Raw genomic sequence first — 18,689 nt, forward strand, 5'->3', positions numbered from 1 at the left:
TTATAAACTGGTACAGCTTCTACCAAAAACTGTAATTTATACCCATATTGGGTCCAGTGAATATGCAGCATGGATGTTTATAATGATCACACGGACCTTCTGCATCCTGTATACTTGCAGGACACTGTGCATGAAGTGTGTCTTAACGTTCATCCATTCCACCACTCACTCTTTAGTGATAAGTCCTCTTGGTCCGGTGGGCGTGGCCAATTTTGGGTCTAAACCGTGGGTGTCCAGAATGTGTCTCGCTGCCGGACTCAGACGTAACCTGGACGAGGCAGAGAGAATGCGGCACAGTTTTATACATCTGCTTTAAAGACCCAACTCTAGTCCTGATAAAAATGTGTGAAATTTGACAATCATTTCTGAGAAAGAACAACACATGATCAATAAATGTACTTACAAACATGCCAATAAAATGACTGCTACAGCAACAGCTTTTTAATAGCCATTTATAAATAACACTGAGCCTGCACTCAAGAAAGACGGACCTATTGATTAGCTCAGATACAATCTTATTCTCAGTTTGTCTTGACATAAGCACAGTGAATACAGTTGGTATACTTTACTCTTCAAACTACACGAGTAGTGATAGTGGTACAGAACTCATGTGGTTTAAGTCATCTCAGTGGTACAGACAAGGCAAAGCTGTGCAATGGCAGCTTTTACTTATATCAATCAGTAATATGGAATGCTTTAATACAGCCCATCCCTCTACCTGTCTCCTAATAATCATGCTTAATGCACAACACACCCACTTTTCTTCTTTCATCACTGTCAAGCTCATGTTGCCAAGGTGCAAAGCTGAATACGTGGACAGCTTAAAATGTTTGGATACCAAACAGAGCCTGTTTGTTGGGCAGCAGCAACTTTGCTTTTGTTTAGTATTTATTGGGTAAACAGTGGTAAGCAGCATCTCACACATTTTTTTTTAAATGTGAACAGAGAAACATCCTCTTACTCAGCATGTCAGATGGCGGTAGACGCTGCAGAGTCTGAAACCAGCAGGGCTCTATTCTGCTCTAAAAGAGACGATCTCTTCATTTTATTCCTTTTCTATCTTTGCTGAATCTTGTTACTAGGCTACAAATGTTCCCAAAAAGCATAAACTTGATGCCATCTCTGCAGCAGTCACTAATATCAGCTCACCTAAAAATGAGATGCTTAAACAGCATTTATGAGTTTGAGCAACAGGCAACCAAAAACAGGCTAATTTAGAGCGAAGTTATCTGTTTCTGGGCATGCAAATCAAAATTCTGAATAAATCGATGTCCACACCCACTGAGTGTACAGATCTTTATCCACAAGTTCTTCTAGTGAAACCGCTCTGAACCCATTGACCTATACATGCGACAGTTACGATCTGAGGAAGTAAAAGGGAAAAAAAAAAAAGTGACACTCACGGTCCTGACGTGGCTGGTTTTGGCGGGGAGGGAGCAGCGGCGGCCGCAACTGGGGGAGCGGCCGCTTGTGTAGCAGGTGGAGCCGCAGCATCTGGAGGGGGGATCTCGACCTGCTTCCAGTCCTGCCCTTCCTCCACCATGAGGGCAATGAGAGTGCCAAGGCGCACGTTGCGACTGCCCTCCTCCATCTGTGAAGAGGGCGAGAGAGGCACTTGTACAGTGAGGGTGGCGCGTTAGCAAAACTAGTTCAATCGCTTCATAATTGCAGCTGAGATTGCTAGAATGAAGGTGAAGGACTCTTACGGTATCATTTCAAAGGATTAACCAAAAAAAAAAATAAAAGAGCTGAAGAGAATGCACTACTGAAGTTATTCAATCAACCAGTGGTCATTTAACAGATAAATCATTTGATAGCCGTTATCAGAGGAACCTCTTGAAAAATGACACCGCCTTCTCATTGACAGCATCGTTTCATTTGGTGCCAGAACAGGTTCTTGCAGCGACTGGTTGTGTTTTTATGCCGTCAACCATCGATTCACTATCTTGTTAGGGAGAAAGCCAAATCCACTACAAGCCTTTTTGCTGCTCTCCCCAAGCTGTGCGAAGTGTTGTTCCTTACATATTGATCAGCGTAAATGAAAGGCCCGGGCGCAACACAGAGGGCTGGACTGCTGCACTTCATCACTTTTCAAAAGGTATCCCCTCAGTGAGCTGTCTCCTAAAGGCTTAGCTCGATAGGACTAGGCGGAGAAGTAGATGGGGAAGGAGGAGGAGGAGGAGAAGCAGCCGACTGTGCTATTGCATTCAACTATCCGGCACCATCACTTATCAGCCAGGAGATAATAACCTGCAAATCTAAACAACCAGAAAATACTCGATCGAAAGAGCACAAAAAAAAAACATTAAACCAAAACTTCTCAATTCAATAATGCAATTTTAAAAGAACAATTGTCGACCGAAAGTTGCGAAAATACTCCACCCCACCCCCTCCCTGCTAGCGAGCTCGCAAAATCAAAAGCAGCACTCCAATAATCACATCCACCAAGCTGGAAAGAACAGCAGAACAGGAACACCTGCGCTCACTGGTAGAAAGAACTGCCCTTCCACGCTTGTTTCTGTGCTACTTTAGTTCAGCGCGGACCGAAGGTTATGGAAATAAACACACAAAGATAAACCTTCAATCAATTTGTACCGAGCAGCTCTGCCATGTAAGACGCTGTTGTGTAATCCTGCCGTTTTACATTTACCCAGTCAATTTAATAAATAGTGAAATAACCGTCTCAGACAGACATTTGAGGCTTAGTGGAATTTGTAAATCCAGCATACAGCTTGTGTAAACAAACAAGACGATGACCTAAAGGAACAATACACAGTCCAAAACAACGCCGATGGTAAGATATGTTAATGACAAAACTTTTAGCTAACGCATAAACCCAAGTCAGTTGTATCCTTTTTTTAGTTTAACCTTGATTTACCTTTTACCTTCTCCTCGAAGGATAACTCCTGTGTAGTGTCTCTACAGCACCTCTCTTCGACAGTAGGAGGTGATGGATGAGAGTAAGTTTAAAGGCCTCTCAGGGAAATCCTGAGATCTGTAAATTTCCGCAGAGATCCCTCTTGTCAGTCTCAAAAGGATTTTTTTTCCACGGCAGAGAACAGAGAGACACGTTTCCTATAATAACTGTGTTACTGGTACACAACTAATGTTGGGAAATGCGGTTTGTTGTTTGACAGCCATCGACATTTTAGTTTGTGAGAGCAAAACATGCTGTGGAAGAGAGAAAACAGGCAACAGCGAGGATGTGAACACGTGTCGTCATTTAACAGCCACACAAAAGAGCAAACAGCCAGAGAATGGACAGAAAATAATCAGAAAGGATTGGATCATAATTATTATGCCTTTTTAATTAGCCCAATGCATTAAAAAAAAAAAAAACATCGCACAGTACAGACTCACAAATTTATTTGGATAACCAGACCTAAATGAATTTGCACACATTCAATAACGTGGAATGCAAATTTAGTTTGAAAAATCTGTTAGGGAAAAACAGTGCGGGGTAACTAGCCGCCTAATAGAATGGTGCTTTCAGTCTCACTGCTGGATTTAATTCTGTTTTCCAGCAGATTCTCTATGGTCAGTGCTATTTGCAGCCACTTCCCACCCTCCCAGGCTCAACTACCACAGATACTAACTTGTAGGAAATGCTGTCCGATATTTAACCTGCCCCCAAGATCACTGGAAATGCAGACGACCTGATTTGATGTCCACACATCAAAACAAAGGTGTGTTAACTTCTAATCCATATTATGTTAAAGCACAATCAAGAGTTGGCTTTGAAAGCCTAAAACACCGTAACACTCGGGTGGATTCTCACAGTGGAATCACATGCACTACATACTGTACGTGTTGCGGCTCGCTGCATAAACAGGCTGTCAGTACGCTGTAGTGGAGTGGGGCTCAACACTGCCATCAAATGGCTATAGACAACACAGAAGCCTATGGGAAGTGTGAATTATGGTTACACCACAGTGTTTGCAGCGGTTCAAAACATCCGCTCTGTTTGCCCAAGTTGATTTCACTTACGCCAAAAGCAGAAGCGTAATCCCATCTTCACTGTGAGCATGTCAGATTAGAAACATTTATTCGTCACAGCCTTTATGCGCTCATGTCTGGACTGGTACGCCGTATAACTTCTGAAACAGTCTTTACAATCACAGGGAGCATGGCGTAACACTAAATCACGCACCAGTTGCATGTTTTTGATGCTTCGTAAACAAACAACAGTCAGACTCTGTTGCACAAATGTTGTAACATTTTTTTGTGTGATTTCTTATTTTGCAGTTAATTTCATATTGAGAACATAAACAGATGAGCATTTCTGAATAAAATAATAGGGAGGGTAATGTGTAGTCGCTGATCTTCATGTTCTGTAGGAGACAGTCAGTCAGGCTGATCCACTTCTGCATTTCTACGGGGTATCATTCTCGCTGCGAAAAAAAAAAAGTCTAACGCATCTCCGATTGGGCTCTAAAGAGACCTCTCTAGAGCCCATCCCCAAGGCTAATGATATTACAAACCAGACTAGACCATTTATGAGGTTTAACCTACTTATCACCAAACTGTTATGATAAAGCAATACAAGCCCCCTGAGAGTCTCCGCAGCTCCGTTACAATCAGCTTAGCCTTGACAATCGTTCGTTTTAACTTTAACCAGCAGTTAAACACTGTTAATAAAGCATTAAATTCACTTGATCACTTCAGGTTTGACATTCAGAAGACGTCGGCTCACGTTCGCGCTTTGAGCTCAGCCTCTGAATGCATAGCGTACGAGCGGGTTTATTTGTGAAAGAGAAGAAGATGGATTTCGACTAGACATGCACGTAAATAAAGGGGGGGGAAGAAAAGTGCTCTTGTTTAGCCAGTGAGACAAGGTTTGTCTCTGATCAATAAAGCATGACAGATATTGCACAAAGAGGATTGCGGCTGCATCCTTCGTCTTAGCAACAACAGCCTGCCAGTCCAGTGTAATCTCTCGCACATAAAAAAATCACAAAAACACACGATTCAAGCTGTAGCACCTGTGTCAGCTCGTTCGGTTTGGGCTTCCTTAACTTTCTAGTCATATAGTCGCAGTGTTAAGTGTTTGAACAGTCAAAGAACATCAATCACAGGTCATCCCTCCTTGTTATCCCGTATTTTCTATTGCTCTGTACTCAAAGACTCCTACCCAATGCAACGCTTGTCTTTTCTGTAGAAAAAAAAAAAAAAAACGGATTGTAATTTAATTCACTTTAGCTTTTTGCTGATATTCGACCGGCCATAGAGGCTGCTAAGCCTTTTTGACCTATGAGAATTCTACAAGGATAGAAAGTGATTTATTCTAACAACTGATTTAGAGGACACACGGCTGTTTAAATTGATCCCTCGGATGACAGTATGTGGAGATGAAAAGAGGAGGATGGGAAAAAAGGAATGATAAATGGGACACTGACAGGTTAGCGCCGCACAATGTGTCGGACATCTTCATCAATTCACCTTTTCATGAACCTCTCTATTAATCTTTTCTGCCATTAACAAATGATCTCAATCCCCAACTAATCTGCTTTCAACTACCATCTGATAGCCATCACTCCACCTCTGGACCTGCGATCTTCATTTTACGCTCAGCAGTATTCGTGTTTACATATCTCTGAACACGCAGGATCAATGCGCATCTATGTATCTACAAACACGGGTGTCATTTCCTCCAGTCTGTGATGGATTGCACCTGGGAAAGACTTTACAGATTGAATTCCTCGGGTCAGGGTAGAGCCACACAGTAAGAGTATGATGAGATACAGTAATCTGTGCTCATGGTGTTTGTGGTCCTACGCCCTGCCTCCCCATCATAATATGAGCAGGAGCTATCCCCTGTTCTCTTACCCCAAGAGCCACGGCTGTGAAATTGGTAGAGGGCCACAGCAGTACTTGACCCCCATAAATAACCCCTGTGGAGCACCAGCTTCATGTCTACTGCAGCCTGTCCAGGCATTTGGCCACAGGCAGGTAATTATGGTAGCCTCTAAATTAGAAACCCACTGGGTGCTAGGAGAGCCACAATTACACCACTACGGGCTAATGTGCTCTGACCCAGACAAAGTGGATGCCACATTTGCCATGCCATGTAAGGGGAGTGTACAAATCACTGAAATACTGCCAATGTCTGCTGTTTTTCCTATTAACTATTCACACACACTGTGTAACGCAGAGAGTGAGAGGCAAAGAGCTAGGGGGCTTATCTAATGCAGACCATCTTTCTCTGCCAGCTAAAGCCCCTACCCCCAATTCCTGGGCGGTTGCTATGGAAACTACCTCATCCCCACAGCAGCTGAGACAAGGATGGAGTAAGGGAATGTGAAAGAATGGACGCAAGTAAAGTGAAAGATATGAAAAATGAGACAGAAGCCTGTAGTTTGCAGTTGGCAATTGAGCGCGCGGTGCACTCTTAGCTCATAATGTATATGGGCAGTAGATGTGCTTTTGCCAACTGGCTGTGTGTTTATTTATTTATTTGTTAAGGTTTCATAAACAGACACATTGCCTAATTAAACCCTGCTCCACTCGGTAATCGCCAGAACATTAGCATGTCCAAAATTACAAGGAACATGTCACATAATTAGATAAGTCCCTTTCTGTGGCACAGAGCAGCGGTTCGTGCTTTTGTGCATGCAGAAAAACACCTCACCATCATCCCACAGTTTCTAAAAAGTATGACAGGCCGGGAAAGTGAACTTAAATTGCTTAACTTAATGAGAAATAATGACCTGTGTCTCCTCCCACTTCACATACTGTAATCTGATCTCTAGCAGAGCGTCAACAAGCAAAAGAAGATAAAACATCATCGTTCTGTTTTGGGTGACAAACGTGTGGCGGAGTACTGATGAAAGACGACTGGTCGCTCAGTCTTTGGCAGTCTATTAAAAATTCAAACAACAAACAGCATGGGATGGAAAGAGAGAAATATTTGTCAGTGAAGACACCTTGTCAAAGCTTTGCTGTCACTGTATGGGGAAAGCAGATTTAACAAGCATAGCCAATTAGCATAGGCAACAAAAGAACCCTGAAAGACTCACAAATATCAACAGAGTGATATCCTATGTGGATACAAACTGTAACCAAACTAACTGCTGCACACAGTTGAACACACAGCATCTAAACACCACCCTCAACCTTCTACTTTAACACATTACATCAGAAAACCATACTCGTTGCTCAAGTTTGCAAATAGATTTCATTTTCCAATCATCTCCTTGCAAATCAGGTCTCTGTGTGTTTTTGCTCACTTACCAGTATCTTTGCCAAGACACCATCGTCATTAGATTCCATGGTAACCACCGCCTTGTCTGTCTCAATCTCACAAAGGGCATCGCCTGCTGCCACTTCCTCACCTGTAGGAGAGAAGAAACACGTCTGAGAATTTTCAAAATGAAACAGACATCTGTCTGGCATTGAGGAATCCAATTCCCAAACAATGTTTTTTAAATTATTATCAAGGGGTTTCTGACCTTAGTTAAAGTGCAAATGATTAATTTTAGCTGTTATTGGAAATGCATGAATGATAATTATCAGTGACGGCGGCTCTTTCGCTGGTACTTTGACCACACACAGAACAAATTAGTTGCCATAAAAATGAAAGGATTCCATTGAAGGGACAAAAAGGTTATGCGGGAAAATATCTAGTCTGGCTTCAGCATATCAAATGAAGAGCCTAATCAATGTTTCATGGGAAAGAATGTGAGATACGGAAACGCAGCGTGTCTGATAGAAGGCGAAATCTTTGCCTATCCTTAGAATCCCAGCAGTCCACTCCATGAAAGAGCTGGAATATATTATCATCTGATTAGCAATGAAAGAGGGTGGCAATTAGGAACTACTGGTTCAGTTCTTGCATGCTCATATATTCACCACAAGATACAACTAAAATGGGCTTCGAGTGGAGAAATACACAAATAAATGGATGTTATCAGCTCCTTGTGAAAACAGAAAAGAGAAACAACTGTTGTCGATTGTACAGGAAAATTCATTTGCACAGGACAATGCTGGTTGGAAATCAACAGTTTAATGTTTGAGGTGAAGAATGTTTTGCCACAGGCACTTGGTGTCAGTCTGTTTCAGGGAGACAGTCAAGAACAGGCACGGTCTGATTGAATTGTTTTTATGACATATGCCCATGTGTTATGATGTAAAGAGGAGGTGAGACAAAGGTCAAGGGTGATCCAGACCCGACATCCGATCACAAATACTGTAAGAGGGTACATCGGCTGGGTATGGTGCAAAGACTAGGAAACTCAAAGACAATGTGTGAGAGAAGTATTGGTGAAAAAAAAATAAATTTAAAAGACCTGAGTTCATAGGTTTTGTTTAGGGTACACTGATGTGTTTGAAGCAAAAAGGAGAAGTAGGGTTGATCAAGGGAAGACTAGATCTGGATACTGTAGGTGGGGGAAGGTTGAGAGAGCAGAGGAAGTATTGATGCTGGAAGCCCCTGAGAGCGAGTAAAGATTGGATTTGTATGAGGCTTTAACACCGCATGACCCCAGGGGTTAGGTGTGATGTTGATGTGCAATATTAAAGATTAAACAGCCGCCCCAGGCCTTTTCAGTTCTGCACGACCAGAATGCAATGGACACAGCAACCAAAAAAAGATACTTAGACTACATAGGTATGCAGGCCAGGGTTTGTGTTGGCGGAAGGAGCATGCTAAAATGTTCTCACTATTGTTGAAATGTTCTCCTCCAAAACAATGAAGGAGAACTGTTTGTTAATTCAACCATTTCAGACAGATGAATGCCTTTTCAAAAGCTGAAACATAAGCAGTCCGCTTCAGTGTAAATCATTCCTTCACATATTAATCTTATATGTAATAAAATGTAAGTGCTTTTAATGAATCTGTTGAAATCCCACTACAAACCTGTGTGCACGGAAATGTTGTGCAAACGAACGAAAGCAGTATTCTAGATGTGTTTTTCTTGTCGCTGAGAATTTATCTTTCCTTCCTCCGCTTTCTCACTCACAACACACATGTACAAATCTCACCCCGGAGTCACAGTAGCACATGGCAACACAGCAGAGCAGCCAATCAGAATTCAGCATGCTGCCTCCTGATAAATGAGAGTGTGGCTGAGGCGCCTGGTTGAGCAGAGTTGCTAAGCAGTGATGAATAGTGACTGCTGTGATCCTTGAGCCAATTAGCCACCAGAGGCCCTCAGGTGCTCCGCTGCTCGGGCCGCTGTCTTACAAAGTAATGCCATGTCACTGAGTTAATGATAAGTGCTGCTGTGGCTCTATCATTGTGGGGGGAGCTTTTGATTATGATGTACAGAGGCTGTTGACTGCAAGCGAGCGTTCAAATTTACATAGCCGCTGCAAGAGAGGGAAAATTACACGTGCAAAAAAAGTGAGACATCTGTCCTTTTGGATGACACATTATCAGTAAAATTTGAACAGCTTAGTTAAAATCAATGCGGTGATGACACTTGTCTATGGAAGTCTTATATCATCATGTGCTTCAATTACCTTCCTTCTTCAGCCATTTGACTATGTTTCCCTCCTCCATGGTCGGGGAGAGAGCCGGCATTTGCACTTTGAGTGGGCTGACACCTAGAGGACAGAAAGAGAATAACATACAATTTCATAGAGGAAGTAGCAATGTCAAGGGTAATTAGGCTGAAAAGTAAAGTAAAACAATTCCCCCAAGGGCAAAAAAAAAAAAAAATCACATTCAGAACCTCCCTACAGGCGAGTCAAAGGCCAACTTCAACGATGTGACTGTCAAAATAAATCAAGGTAACATGTAGTTCCCATGTTTGGTAACAACAAAGCCTTGCAGTAATAAAGTACAAGAAGAGACAGTGTCACCATAAAACAAGAATGCCAGGAGGTCACTTTGGTGATCCTGCCTGACACCACACCAGAGGCTGCAGAGTAACTCATACTCTTGCAGGCCTTTGAGCCACCATCAAAGCTTCCCACTTTTGCCAGATACAGTCACTCAGAAGACAAGAGTTCAACTGGCTCACAGCAATGGGTTGGACACTAGGTCTTCAGATTGCCAGAACAAAGCCAACATCCGGGCTTCAGAGTGATCACTACTTTACTACAACTAGTCTGCAGTGCTGCAGACAAAAGAACTGTCAGGTTTAAAAAGGAATACCCCAGTGTGTTCAGTGTTCTTCATATCCAGTGAACTGCACAAACACTAGAAGCATTTAGTCAATAACTTCAGAGCATTTTTATTAGATGTGACCAAAACAACCATGCTTCTGGAATATGATGCTGCTTCAACAGGCAGATATGTCCTCAATGTTCACCACAGAAATGAAATAAAATCTGTGGAAAAACTATAAAAGCAAGTTTGAAGAGATACATACATATATGACTAAGAATTGGTTTCTAATCTCACTGTGTTCTGCTGCCATCTGCTGGATGTTTGGCAATGTCACAACGCTCAAGTATGTCTGAGTTGAACATCAAGATGGTAAATGCTTATATAGCACTTCACAATGTGTTTCTCATTCACACACACATTCATACACCAATGGCCACAGAGCTGCCATGCAAGGTGCTGCCTGCCATTGGGAGCAACTTTGGGTTGAGTGTCTTCAGGGGGCAGGGGATCGAACCACCAACCTTGCGATTGGAGGACAACCCGCTCTACCACCTGAGCCACAGCCACCCTGGATTTGTTATGTTGTGTTTTTTCCTCAGTATCTGATAATTAATAATGTCAATAATTAATAAACTTGTTACTTGTCCGTTTATTTGTTTGAAGCTTTTCTCATAAGCACAGTAAAACCTTTAAGTCCCCCTGTCACACAAAAACAGGTTATGGTGAGTGTTACTGCTTCAAACTGTTTTCATCTGCTGAAAGCAAAAAGGCCCTCTGTGCCCACCTTAAATCTGAGTTTAGGGTGTGTACCTTCCAGCAGGATTTGTGACACAACAGCTACTTTATAAGTCAGTTTTGGTCTGAAGGGAAACATTCACAGGTGTGATGTGGAAACCTGAAGCTAGAATTGCAAATTTTATTCATTTTTATTTTTATTTTATTTAACCAGGTGGGTTACTTGAGAACAAATTCTAATTTACAATAACGACCTGGCAAATACATTGTTAATGGACTTTCAGTGAAGAAGAAGACATCTCGTATTAAGTAGTTAAACCTTTAAAAAGAACATTTGCCTAAAGATTTTTGGATGAAGCAGAATTTTTTCATCCTACACAGGTGAATTAAGTATTTTAACTGGAAAATTAATATCACACAGAATTATTATTCAAAGAACACTTTAATAGAGCTTCAAAAATGCCTGGAAGTTTTTTTTTTTTATTTCTTTTTTGTCTTTTTAATATGCAGCTAAACATCAGAAACACCATCCACCTCTGGGTGTGTCTGTGTGAGTAAAACATTTTGTCTCAGATGTACACCACCACCAAAAGATTAAAAAAATAAATAAATAAAAATGACCACTTTGACATGTCATAACAGGAAAGAACAAGTTTCATTAAGACTGGCAACGATGGTCATATTTCATTTATTTTAGCCCGTTCCAGAAAGCTGCAGTGCTGAAGGTCTGCTTGCCTGCTTACTGGCATAGTTTGGAATTGAGCCATTGGTAATGTGATTAGCTGTATCTGCAACTTTCATGCTACGACACATCTGATAGAAAGTCAAGTCACAATTATTTATACAGCACATTCAAAGGTACAGCCGCTGTGTCAAAGTGCTATACATGAGAAAAATAAGATTACAAGTTCACCTAACAAGTTTAAATACTGTGGATAAGACCCTACAATCTTATTTTTGATGCAAATTTACCCAAGGACTTTAAATGTCAGGCATTTAAACGTCATAAAAATGATCTAAAATAGAAGTTTACATGACTATAATAAACACTAAAGCTAAGAACTTAAATGTTATGTATGAAGATTAATAAAACAATTTTAAATATTAAAGCTAAGACCCTAATAATTGTTATTAATTATGAAGATTAACCAGACTGACTGAGAACTACAGTTATGACCCAACAAAAACATACATGAAAACCCAACAAATCTGAAGCTTCTTTAGATTCCCTGTGAGCAAGCTTCATTTTTAGTTTTCTTTTGGTTTTTTAAATGTTGTCTTATTTAATTTTATTCCATTATTTTTTCTATCCTTTTCTGTTAACCACTGAGGTCATGAGCAGCACTTTTAGGGATCAAATATTTGAATAAATTACAATTTCCATTCACTATATATATATATATATATTCTTACATTATGCTTTAGATTCTCTTTCCAAAGGTTAATTATTTCGTGCACTTTCTCCCTGTGATGAATACTGATTGATCAATAATACGTCTCAGAGGCATTCTCTTTTTATTTAATTTCAAAACTTCTGTTTCAGATTTAGACGGTCCTACATCAAAACTTTTTACACAAGCAGGGCTGTAAAGGCCTGAATTTGACAGTATACCGTTAACTACCAGTTCAAACCCTGGATCAGACGTGCATCCTAAATATCAGCTTTTGAGACTTTAACTACTACAACTGGGGCAAGTATGAGAAAACCACAGTTGGTTTAATATCATCTTGGTCATCGCTAAATAACGCGGTTGCAGCACAGTCTGTCAGAGAAATTAAAAATAATTAAATAAGCAATATTAGAGGGGTGACACAAGATATGGCACAAGTAACCAGCAGCTTTTTTTAAATGTCATTGGAGCCCTTCCATTTAACAGCACTGTTACTTGTTGTAATGCTACGAAAAGCAATCGCAAAGCTAGCTAAATACTCTATTAACGGAAAAAAGGCGAACGACGGTAGCTAATGTCAGCGGCTGCCGCTACATAAAGGACGACGCCCATTTTACCGTTAAAACCGCCGACACTCACCGAGCATCCATGGCGACTGAAAGAAGTGCCGAACCCGGTCCTGCCACGGGTGTGTGGCCCAAAAACATTTATTAAATTTCGACACCCTAAGCCCTAAATAAATTCCCTGACGACCCAGACGCAAGGAGGCCGCCATGTTGTCGTCCTCCGGTGGCGAGGAGTGTCCGTACACATGCCTGACGATAAAAACAAACGGGGAGTAGGAAGAAAAAGATGGCGGCCGAATTTAATTTATTCTATAACAGTTATGAAGCGTAGTTAACTTTAAAAGGCAAGCATTAAACTTTGGGGGATTTTGTAAGTACAGCCATTAAATTATCAAGCCATTTAGATATTAACGAGCAGGCACAAAGGGGCTACCTATATTGGTCTTTCGAGGGACTTCACGCTGCTGTTCTGCTGCCTTCAAACAGTCGACATCTGCACTGTTTTGAGCTGTAGCGCCCTCTGCTGGGGAACGTGTCAAACTGTCCCTGTTACTGTGCTGAATAGTAGTAAGAAGTATTTTTAAGGCCCCCATATTGTGCCCATTTTCAACAAATAATAGGCAGAGTCACCTTCTCAGTCCTGCTCTAAGAGGGCCGTTTAAGTGCAACCGAGCTGCTGCTGTTTGTGCCCCTGTTCAGGAAGAAATCCGTCTCTGCCTCTGTGATTGACATGGCACAAAAAGATGGCTCATCACGCAGGAATTCGACGAAGACACTCTATCATGTCAAGTTATCTTTCTGGCCCATCGTTTGACATTGAATTACTGAATTCACAACACAGCTGTTGTTTTCAGTTTGTGTATAGTGCCTTTGTTAGTAAGTATGCAGTTTTAAAGGGTTGTGTTTAAGCTACTACTTGTTCTGCTGTCTGCCAACACAGAATAATTCTGCCAATGGATGAAGCTTGATGGGATTTTGCTTTTGTTTTTATTGCATTATATGTGCACACAAAGGGCAGGAGAGAAGCCAACATGGAAACACGAGCTGAGTTTCTCCAGGTGACATGGAGATTTATTAACCCCACACACAGTCATTGTTCATTGGTTTCAAATCACTCCTAAATCATCTCTGAATTTCTCTGGTTCCCCTGAGCTCTGACCTGTGGGCCAAAGCTGATTGTAAAGTTAGTCACATTAGCTGCACAACATCCATCCATCCATTATCTATACACCGCTTAATCCTCACTAGGGTCATGGGGGGCTGGAGTCTATCCCAGCTGACTTAGGGCGAAGGCAGGGGACACCCTGGACAGGTAACCAGTCTATCAGAGGGCTACACTTAGAGACAGACAACCAAGCACACTCACGTTGCTGCACAACATACTAGCACTGATAATTTCCATGTTATTGTGGAGATGTCCTAAAAATAAATCCACTGGATCTTCAATTCATCAGATGCTGGGAGTGCATTAAGACTCTTGCAGCAAACAGCAGAATATTTAGTGGCTTTGCTTGTGACTGAGACATTGTTCTTACGTTATTTTTTTTGGCTGTTTGCCTTTATTTGACAGTACAGTTGAGAGAGAGAGACAGGAAAGTGGGGGAGGAGAATGGGGGAAGGACCTGCAAGAGGGACTTGAACTCATGACGTCTGCATCAGGGACTACAGCCCCTGAAAATGGGACGCCAGCTCAACCAGGTGAGCTTTAGCACCACCCCACTGTGAGACATTTTTGAATTAGCAGAAGCAGTTCTAGAAAGTAAACAAACCTAGTGGACTGCTCATTCTTAGACTCAGACTGACTTTATTAATCCCAGAGGGAAATTCTGTTGTTACAGCAGCAATATTCAACAAAGGGGTAAACAAAACAAAAGGACAACACAGGATATTCTGAACGACTCACCTGAAGGTACCAGGCAGTGAGGGGGCAGGGAGCTGAGCTGGATGACTGTAGAGGTTCCTGGTTGTACGTGGAACTAAGGTCAAATTCTTAATGGCTTGTAAAGGAGGTTATCTAGTTGTGGCGGGCCGTGAGGTATGGCAGAAGTAAACTTCTTTATATCAAAAATGAAAACAACAAAAATGGGTTTTTATCATTTCACGTTTAAATATGTAAGTCACGGTCAAACAATGCGTACTGTCAGTACAATTGTACTCATATTACTGTACTCAGCGCATATTATGTTCTTGAATGTCACTTGGTGTCTGTCAAGAAGACGACAGGCGACAGTGAATAAGCAAAATGATCCATCACCGTCATCCATCTCAGCTGTGATGCACATTATTAGTCAATAGTCTAGATGAAGCAGAGGTGTGAATATTGAGGGGCTCAATGGATGAACCATTCTTTTTAATTGTTCCTGGCAGAGATGCTATCTTTTGTTTTTTGCCAAGAAAGAAAATACTGAAATAATCTTTCCATCAGTTCGATAAAGGGCGATGGAAATTCCATTTTGTTGACACCAGGACTAAAAATATAACCCGTTGTGTGAGTGGGGAAAGGTTGAAGTCTTAAGGACAGTGACACAAAGGAGATCTTGTTTAAACACAGTATGCAAATGTAGAATGACATGTTACACTTTCAATTTTGATCATTTGAAGCTATCAAAACAAATGTTTGTGGGAATGAATTTCGTGCTTTATCTACCTTTTTACTGGAAAAAAAAATGCATATGTGACAAGATATAAATCTACATCTGATGTTTTTGTGATGTGTGTGCAAACAAGGAAGTTTTAGCGTGAGCTTATGTCAAAAAGTGCATGGTTGGGGGGGAGAAACATTCATGGAAAGTCGAAAAAATCTGAGCAGGAAATTGGCTTTAAAACATTCTCGCTAAACAACACACCTTTTTTCAGGAATACTTCCTCGTTTTTTTGGCTACAAACGAACGCCAGAAAGACCTGACTGCAAGTCCGTTTTTAATTGTTCAGGTAAACACAGTGACTTCAGGATTGTTTTGTGTTTCGTGTAAATGCCTCAAAGATGAGTCAAAGGATTTATTTAGCATTGATTCATTTATTCTAATGCTCCATATATTTCTTTGATACCATCATAAAGCAGATTGTTGTTTGATAATGGGCAATGAACTGAGACGTAGCCTCAACCCTGCTAAAAAAAAAAAAAAAAAAGTAAAGCTGCATCAGTGACGCAGCTCTAATCTGTCCAACTCACAGTTTGGGCTAAATGCCTCACAGGTCCATTTGAGTGTGAAGAGAAAATGATAAGGGGCCCTGATAAGCTGGGACAGTGTATCTGCTGAGAGAACACAATAGCCCCACTGAGCCGGCATAGGACACAGACACAAAATCCCATCTGGCTGTCTCCATGCCCATGCTTAGGCTATCTTTTATCACTTCCCTGTTCTCCCTGCAGCATCTATCTGATTGAATTAATGTTGTCCCTTTTAAATAATAAAATAGCCTTTGCGTGGCTCATTCAAATCTGAAAATAATTTTCTGACAATAGGAGATAAAGACACTCGTGGGCAGGTATTGCATATTGTTTTTTTGTGGCCAAACAAAGGCAACCATTGTTTCATCTGTGCAGTCTAGTGTGACAACAAGGGCACCATCCTTATTCTAATAGCTGGTAAGCAACGAACGCGCTGCAAACGTGAGACACGTGGATTAAATGTCTCCTCTCATGTGAGTGTTTTTCTTCTTTGCCAGATCTATTACAACTGGTTTGGGTGCATGTTTGCGTATACGTGCCATCGTTGCTTAATAATGCCCTCCAATCAAGTCTTGTAGGCAGGATACGTGTTATGCTGGTTTAACGGTGCTTTCTACACTTTCTCAGGTAGACTGTCTCCTCTTGTTTGCTCTCTGCTCTTGCAAACCACGTACGTCATCGACCTCAGATAACCACACACGCTGTCCTCGCATACAGGATTCGGTGCGTTTCAGCTAGATCTGAATCGGATGCCGGCTCTCTTCGTGCACCCTCACACGCTGAGGGTATGTAAAGCGTTCACCGGGCAGTGGTGTGTTAGGGAAATCAAACTCTTGTATGCAGAGGTGAGATCAGTCTGGCTCATTTGCCTAACTGTTCATTTATCTTCAGACAGTCACATCAAACATTTCCTCATATCACAGCTCACAGCAGCACCCACGTTATGTGAAATTAAGGCCAGATTTGAGATGTTTATGCCTCTCTGTGACTCTGATGATTAGATGGAAACCGTCATTAATTTCCCGCTCAACTCTTTTTCCTGCAGTATATTAATATCCAGGCACGATGCGTAGAAGTCTTAATGATATGGCCATCAAATACAATGAATGTAAAGGTTAAATAAAACACAATTCATCCTGAGTACTGAATCTTTTGTGCCTTCCTGGCTGCTTAACAATCTAGTTCACGGACTGTCACTCTCAATTTCAAGTTTCCCGTCACTGTTTAAGAAGCTAAACTTATAATTAAACCAATAATCCTAACTTTTGTTTTAGTGAAACATTAATCACAGCTTGATTTTGTATAGATTTCAAATTAAAAGTGCATATGGATCGTACTGAGAGCAGCCCTGGAGAAGTACAAAGTGTGATTGCTCCATATGAAAACACCGACTCTCAACAATGGCATATGATGGATATGCACTTCAATTTGAATTGCATTGCTGGCTTGTTTCATGTAATATAACAATGAGGCAATCAGTCGCTATTATTTCAGTCCCATCAGGAACAGTCGCCGGCTCCACCGTCTGTCTGTACGCAATTTTCTGTATTTCATCTAATCATCAGTGAAACACAAAATTATAGCAAACCCTCCTAATCACAGATGGTTCACTGCTACCAGGACAAAATGTTCTGCTCATCTTTCAGAAATGTCATCAAGTCTGATCACAAAAGCGTCATGTTTAGCTCTCAATAACAACATGACACGCAATTTCCTTCAGTTCATAACGGGGCATTATCTGTCTGTGACACTGATGTGTGAGAGCGCGGCGACCGACAAAGCTGAAGGGGACGCGTCGGTGCAGCGGGCAAATTTTTTAAAGCCATCGGGAGAGATAATGACGGAATATGGCGTCAATCAATGGCACACTATGTAAAGAAGGGCTGTGACAGCCAGCTAAATCAGAGTGACGATCAGACATGGATTTGCTTGTGAACACAGGCCAAAGAAAGGGGCCTTTCACTGACACCGCTTTTTATCTCGCTGGCCATCGAGGCCCAGTCGGTCGCCTGGTGCCTGGAGGAACCAGCTTGGCAGCTACGGCACGCTCTGGCAAACAGTTAACTGCGCGGCATTCCACAGTGTCACGATAAAGCAGAGATGGCCTGCGTTATCTCTGAGTGCACGGCTTCTCAACGTCAGTTTGTAACAGATTCAGTGGAAATGAGGCCGTGAACTGCAGGTCTGAACTGCACTCTGCTGGCAGTCGGTATTGTTCAAGTCTGGGCAAGATGAGCTGCATTTTCAGTGTTAAACAACACCCAACGTGCTTATTGATATAACTGATCAGCAGCTTCGGAACAATATTTCTTGGTCTCATAGCAATTTAAAGTCTCAACGATTGTCCTTTTTGTTTAAATCTGGTGGTTCGACTGAAGACTAAGACTTGATGCTGGGTTTCCTTTAGGTTGACTTCTGTCTGTACGTCAGTCTGAGTCTCCAGTGACTCCTAGAACTCTCTGAAACGTGGATCTTTGTCACAAAAAAAAAATCGTGAATTTTGCTAATTTACACCTAAAACTGTGCACATGAAAAAAATGACTTTCAAAAAATAAAAACACTCACAAGCTTTATTTGTATTAAACACCAGCAAACATTTACACACTTTCTTGACAGTTCAATAAATGCAAAAATATGAAATAGGACAAACCACATTGTTATTTTCTTGTAAATATTCTTTTTTCTTCTTCTTTTTAAAATATATATGTATACTTTTTTTAATGTATGGTACTTCAATGCTGCATTGTGCTTATGACATGTTACTTGTATTATTA

The 18,689-nt window shown here is 41.3% G+C and overlaps 1 protein-coding gene across 1 annotated transcript in view; it reads right to left on the reverse strand.

Annotated features, from left to right (window-relative positions):
• pdhx (pyruvate dehydrogenase complex component X) overlaps window positions 1-12,972 on the reverse strand; it is a 29,771-nt gene extending 16,799 nt beyond the window's left edge. The window contains exons 1-5 of the mRNA XM_008275856.1: window positions 12,817-12,972; window positions 9,460-9,543; window positions 7,231-7,331; window positions 1,404-1,591; window positions 170-268 (exon numbers count right to left, since the gene is read on the reverse strand). Coding sequence (XP_008274078.1) covers window positions 170-268; window positions 1,404-1,591; window positions 7,231-7,331; window positions 9,460-9,543; window positions 12,817-12,952 — 608 coding nt within the window. The 5' untranslated portion in view covers window positions 12,953-12,972. The remainder of the gene's footprint in view (window positions 1-169; window positions 269-1,403; window positions 1,592-7,230; window positions 7,332-9,459; window positions 9,544-12,816) is intronic.
• Between the last annotated feature and the right edge of the window lie 5,717 nt (window positions 12,973-18,689).

Source organism: Stegastes partitus, unplaced genomic scaffold (assembly GCF_000690725.1).
Source record: "Stegastes partitus isolate 25-593 unplaced genomic scaffold, Stegastes_partitus-1.0.2 Scaffold60, whole genome shotgun sequence".
NCBI lineage: Eukaryota > Metazoa > Chordata > Actinopteri > Pomacentridae > Stegastes > Stegastes partitus.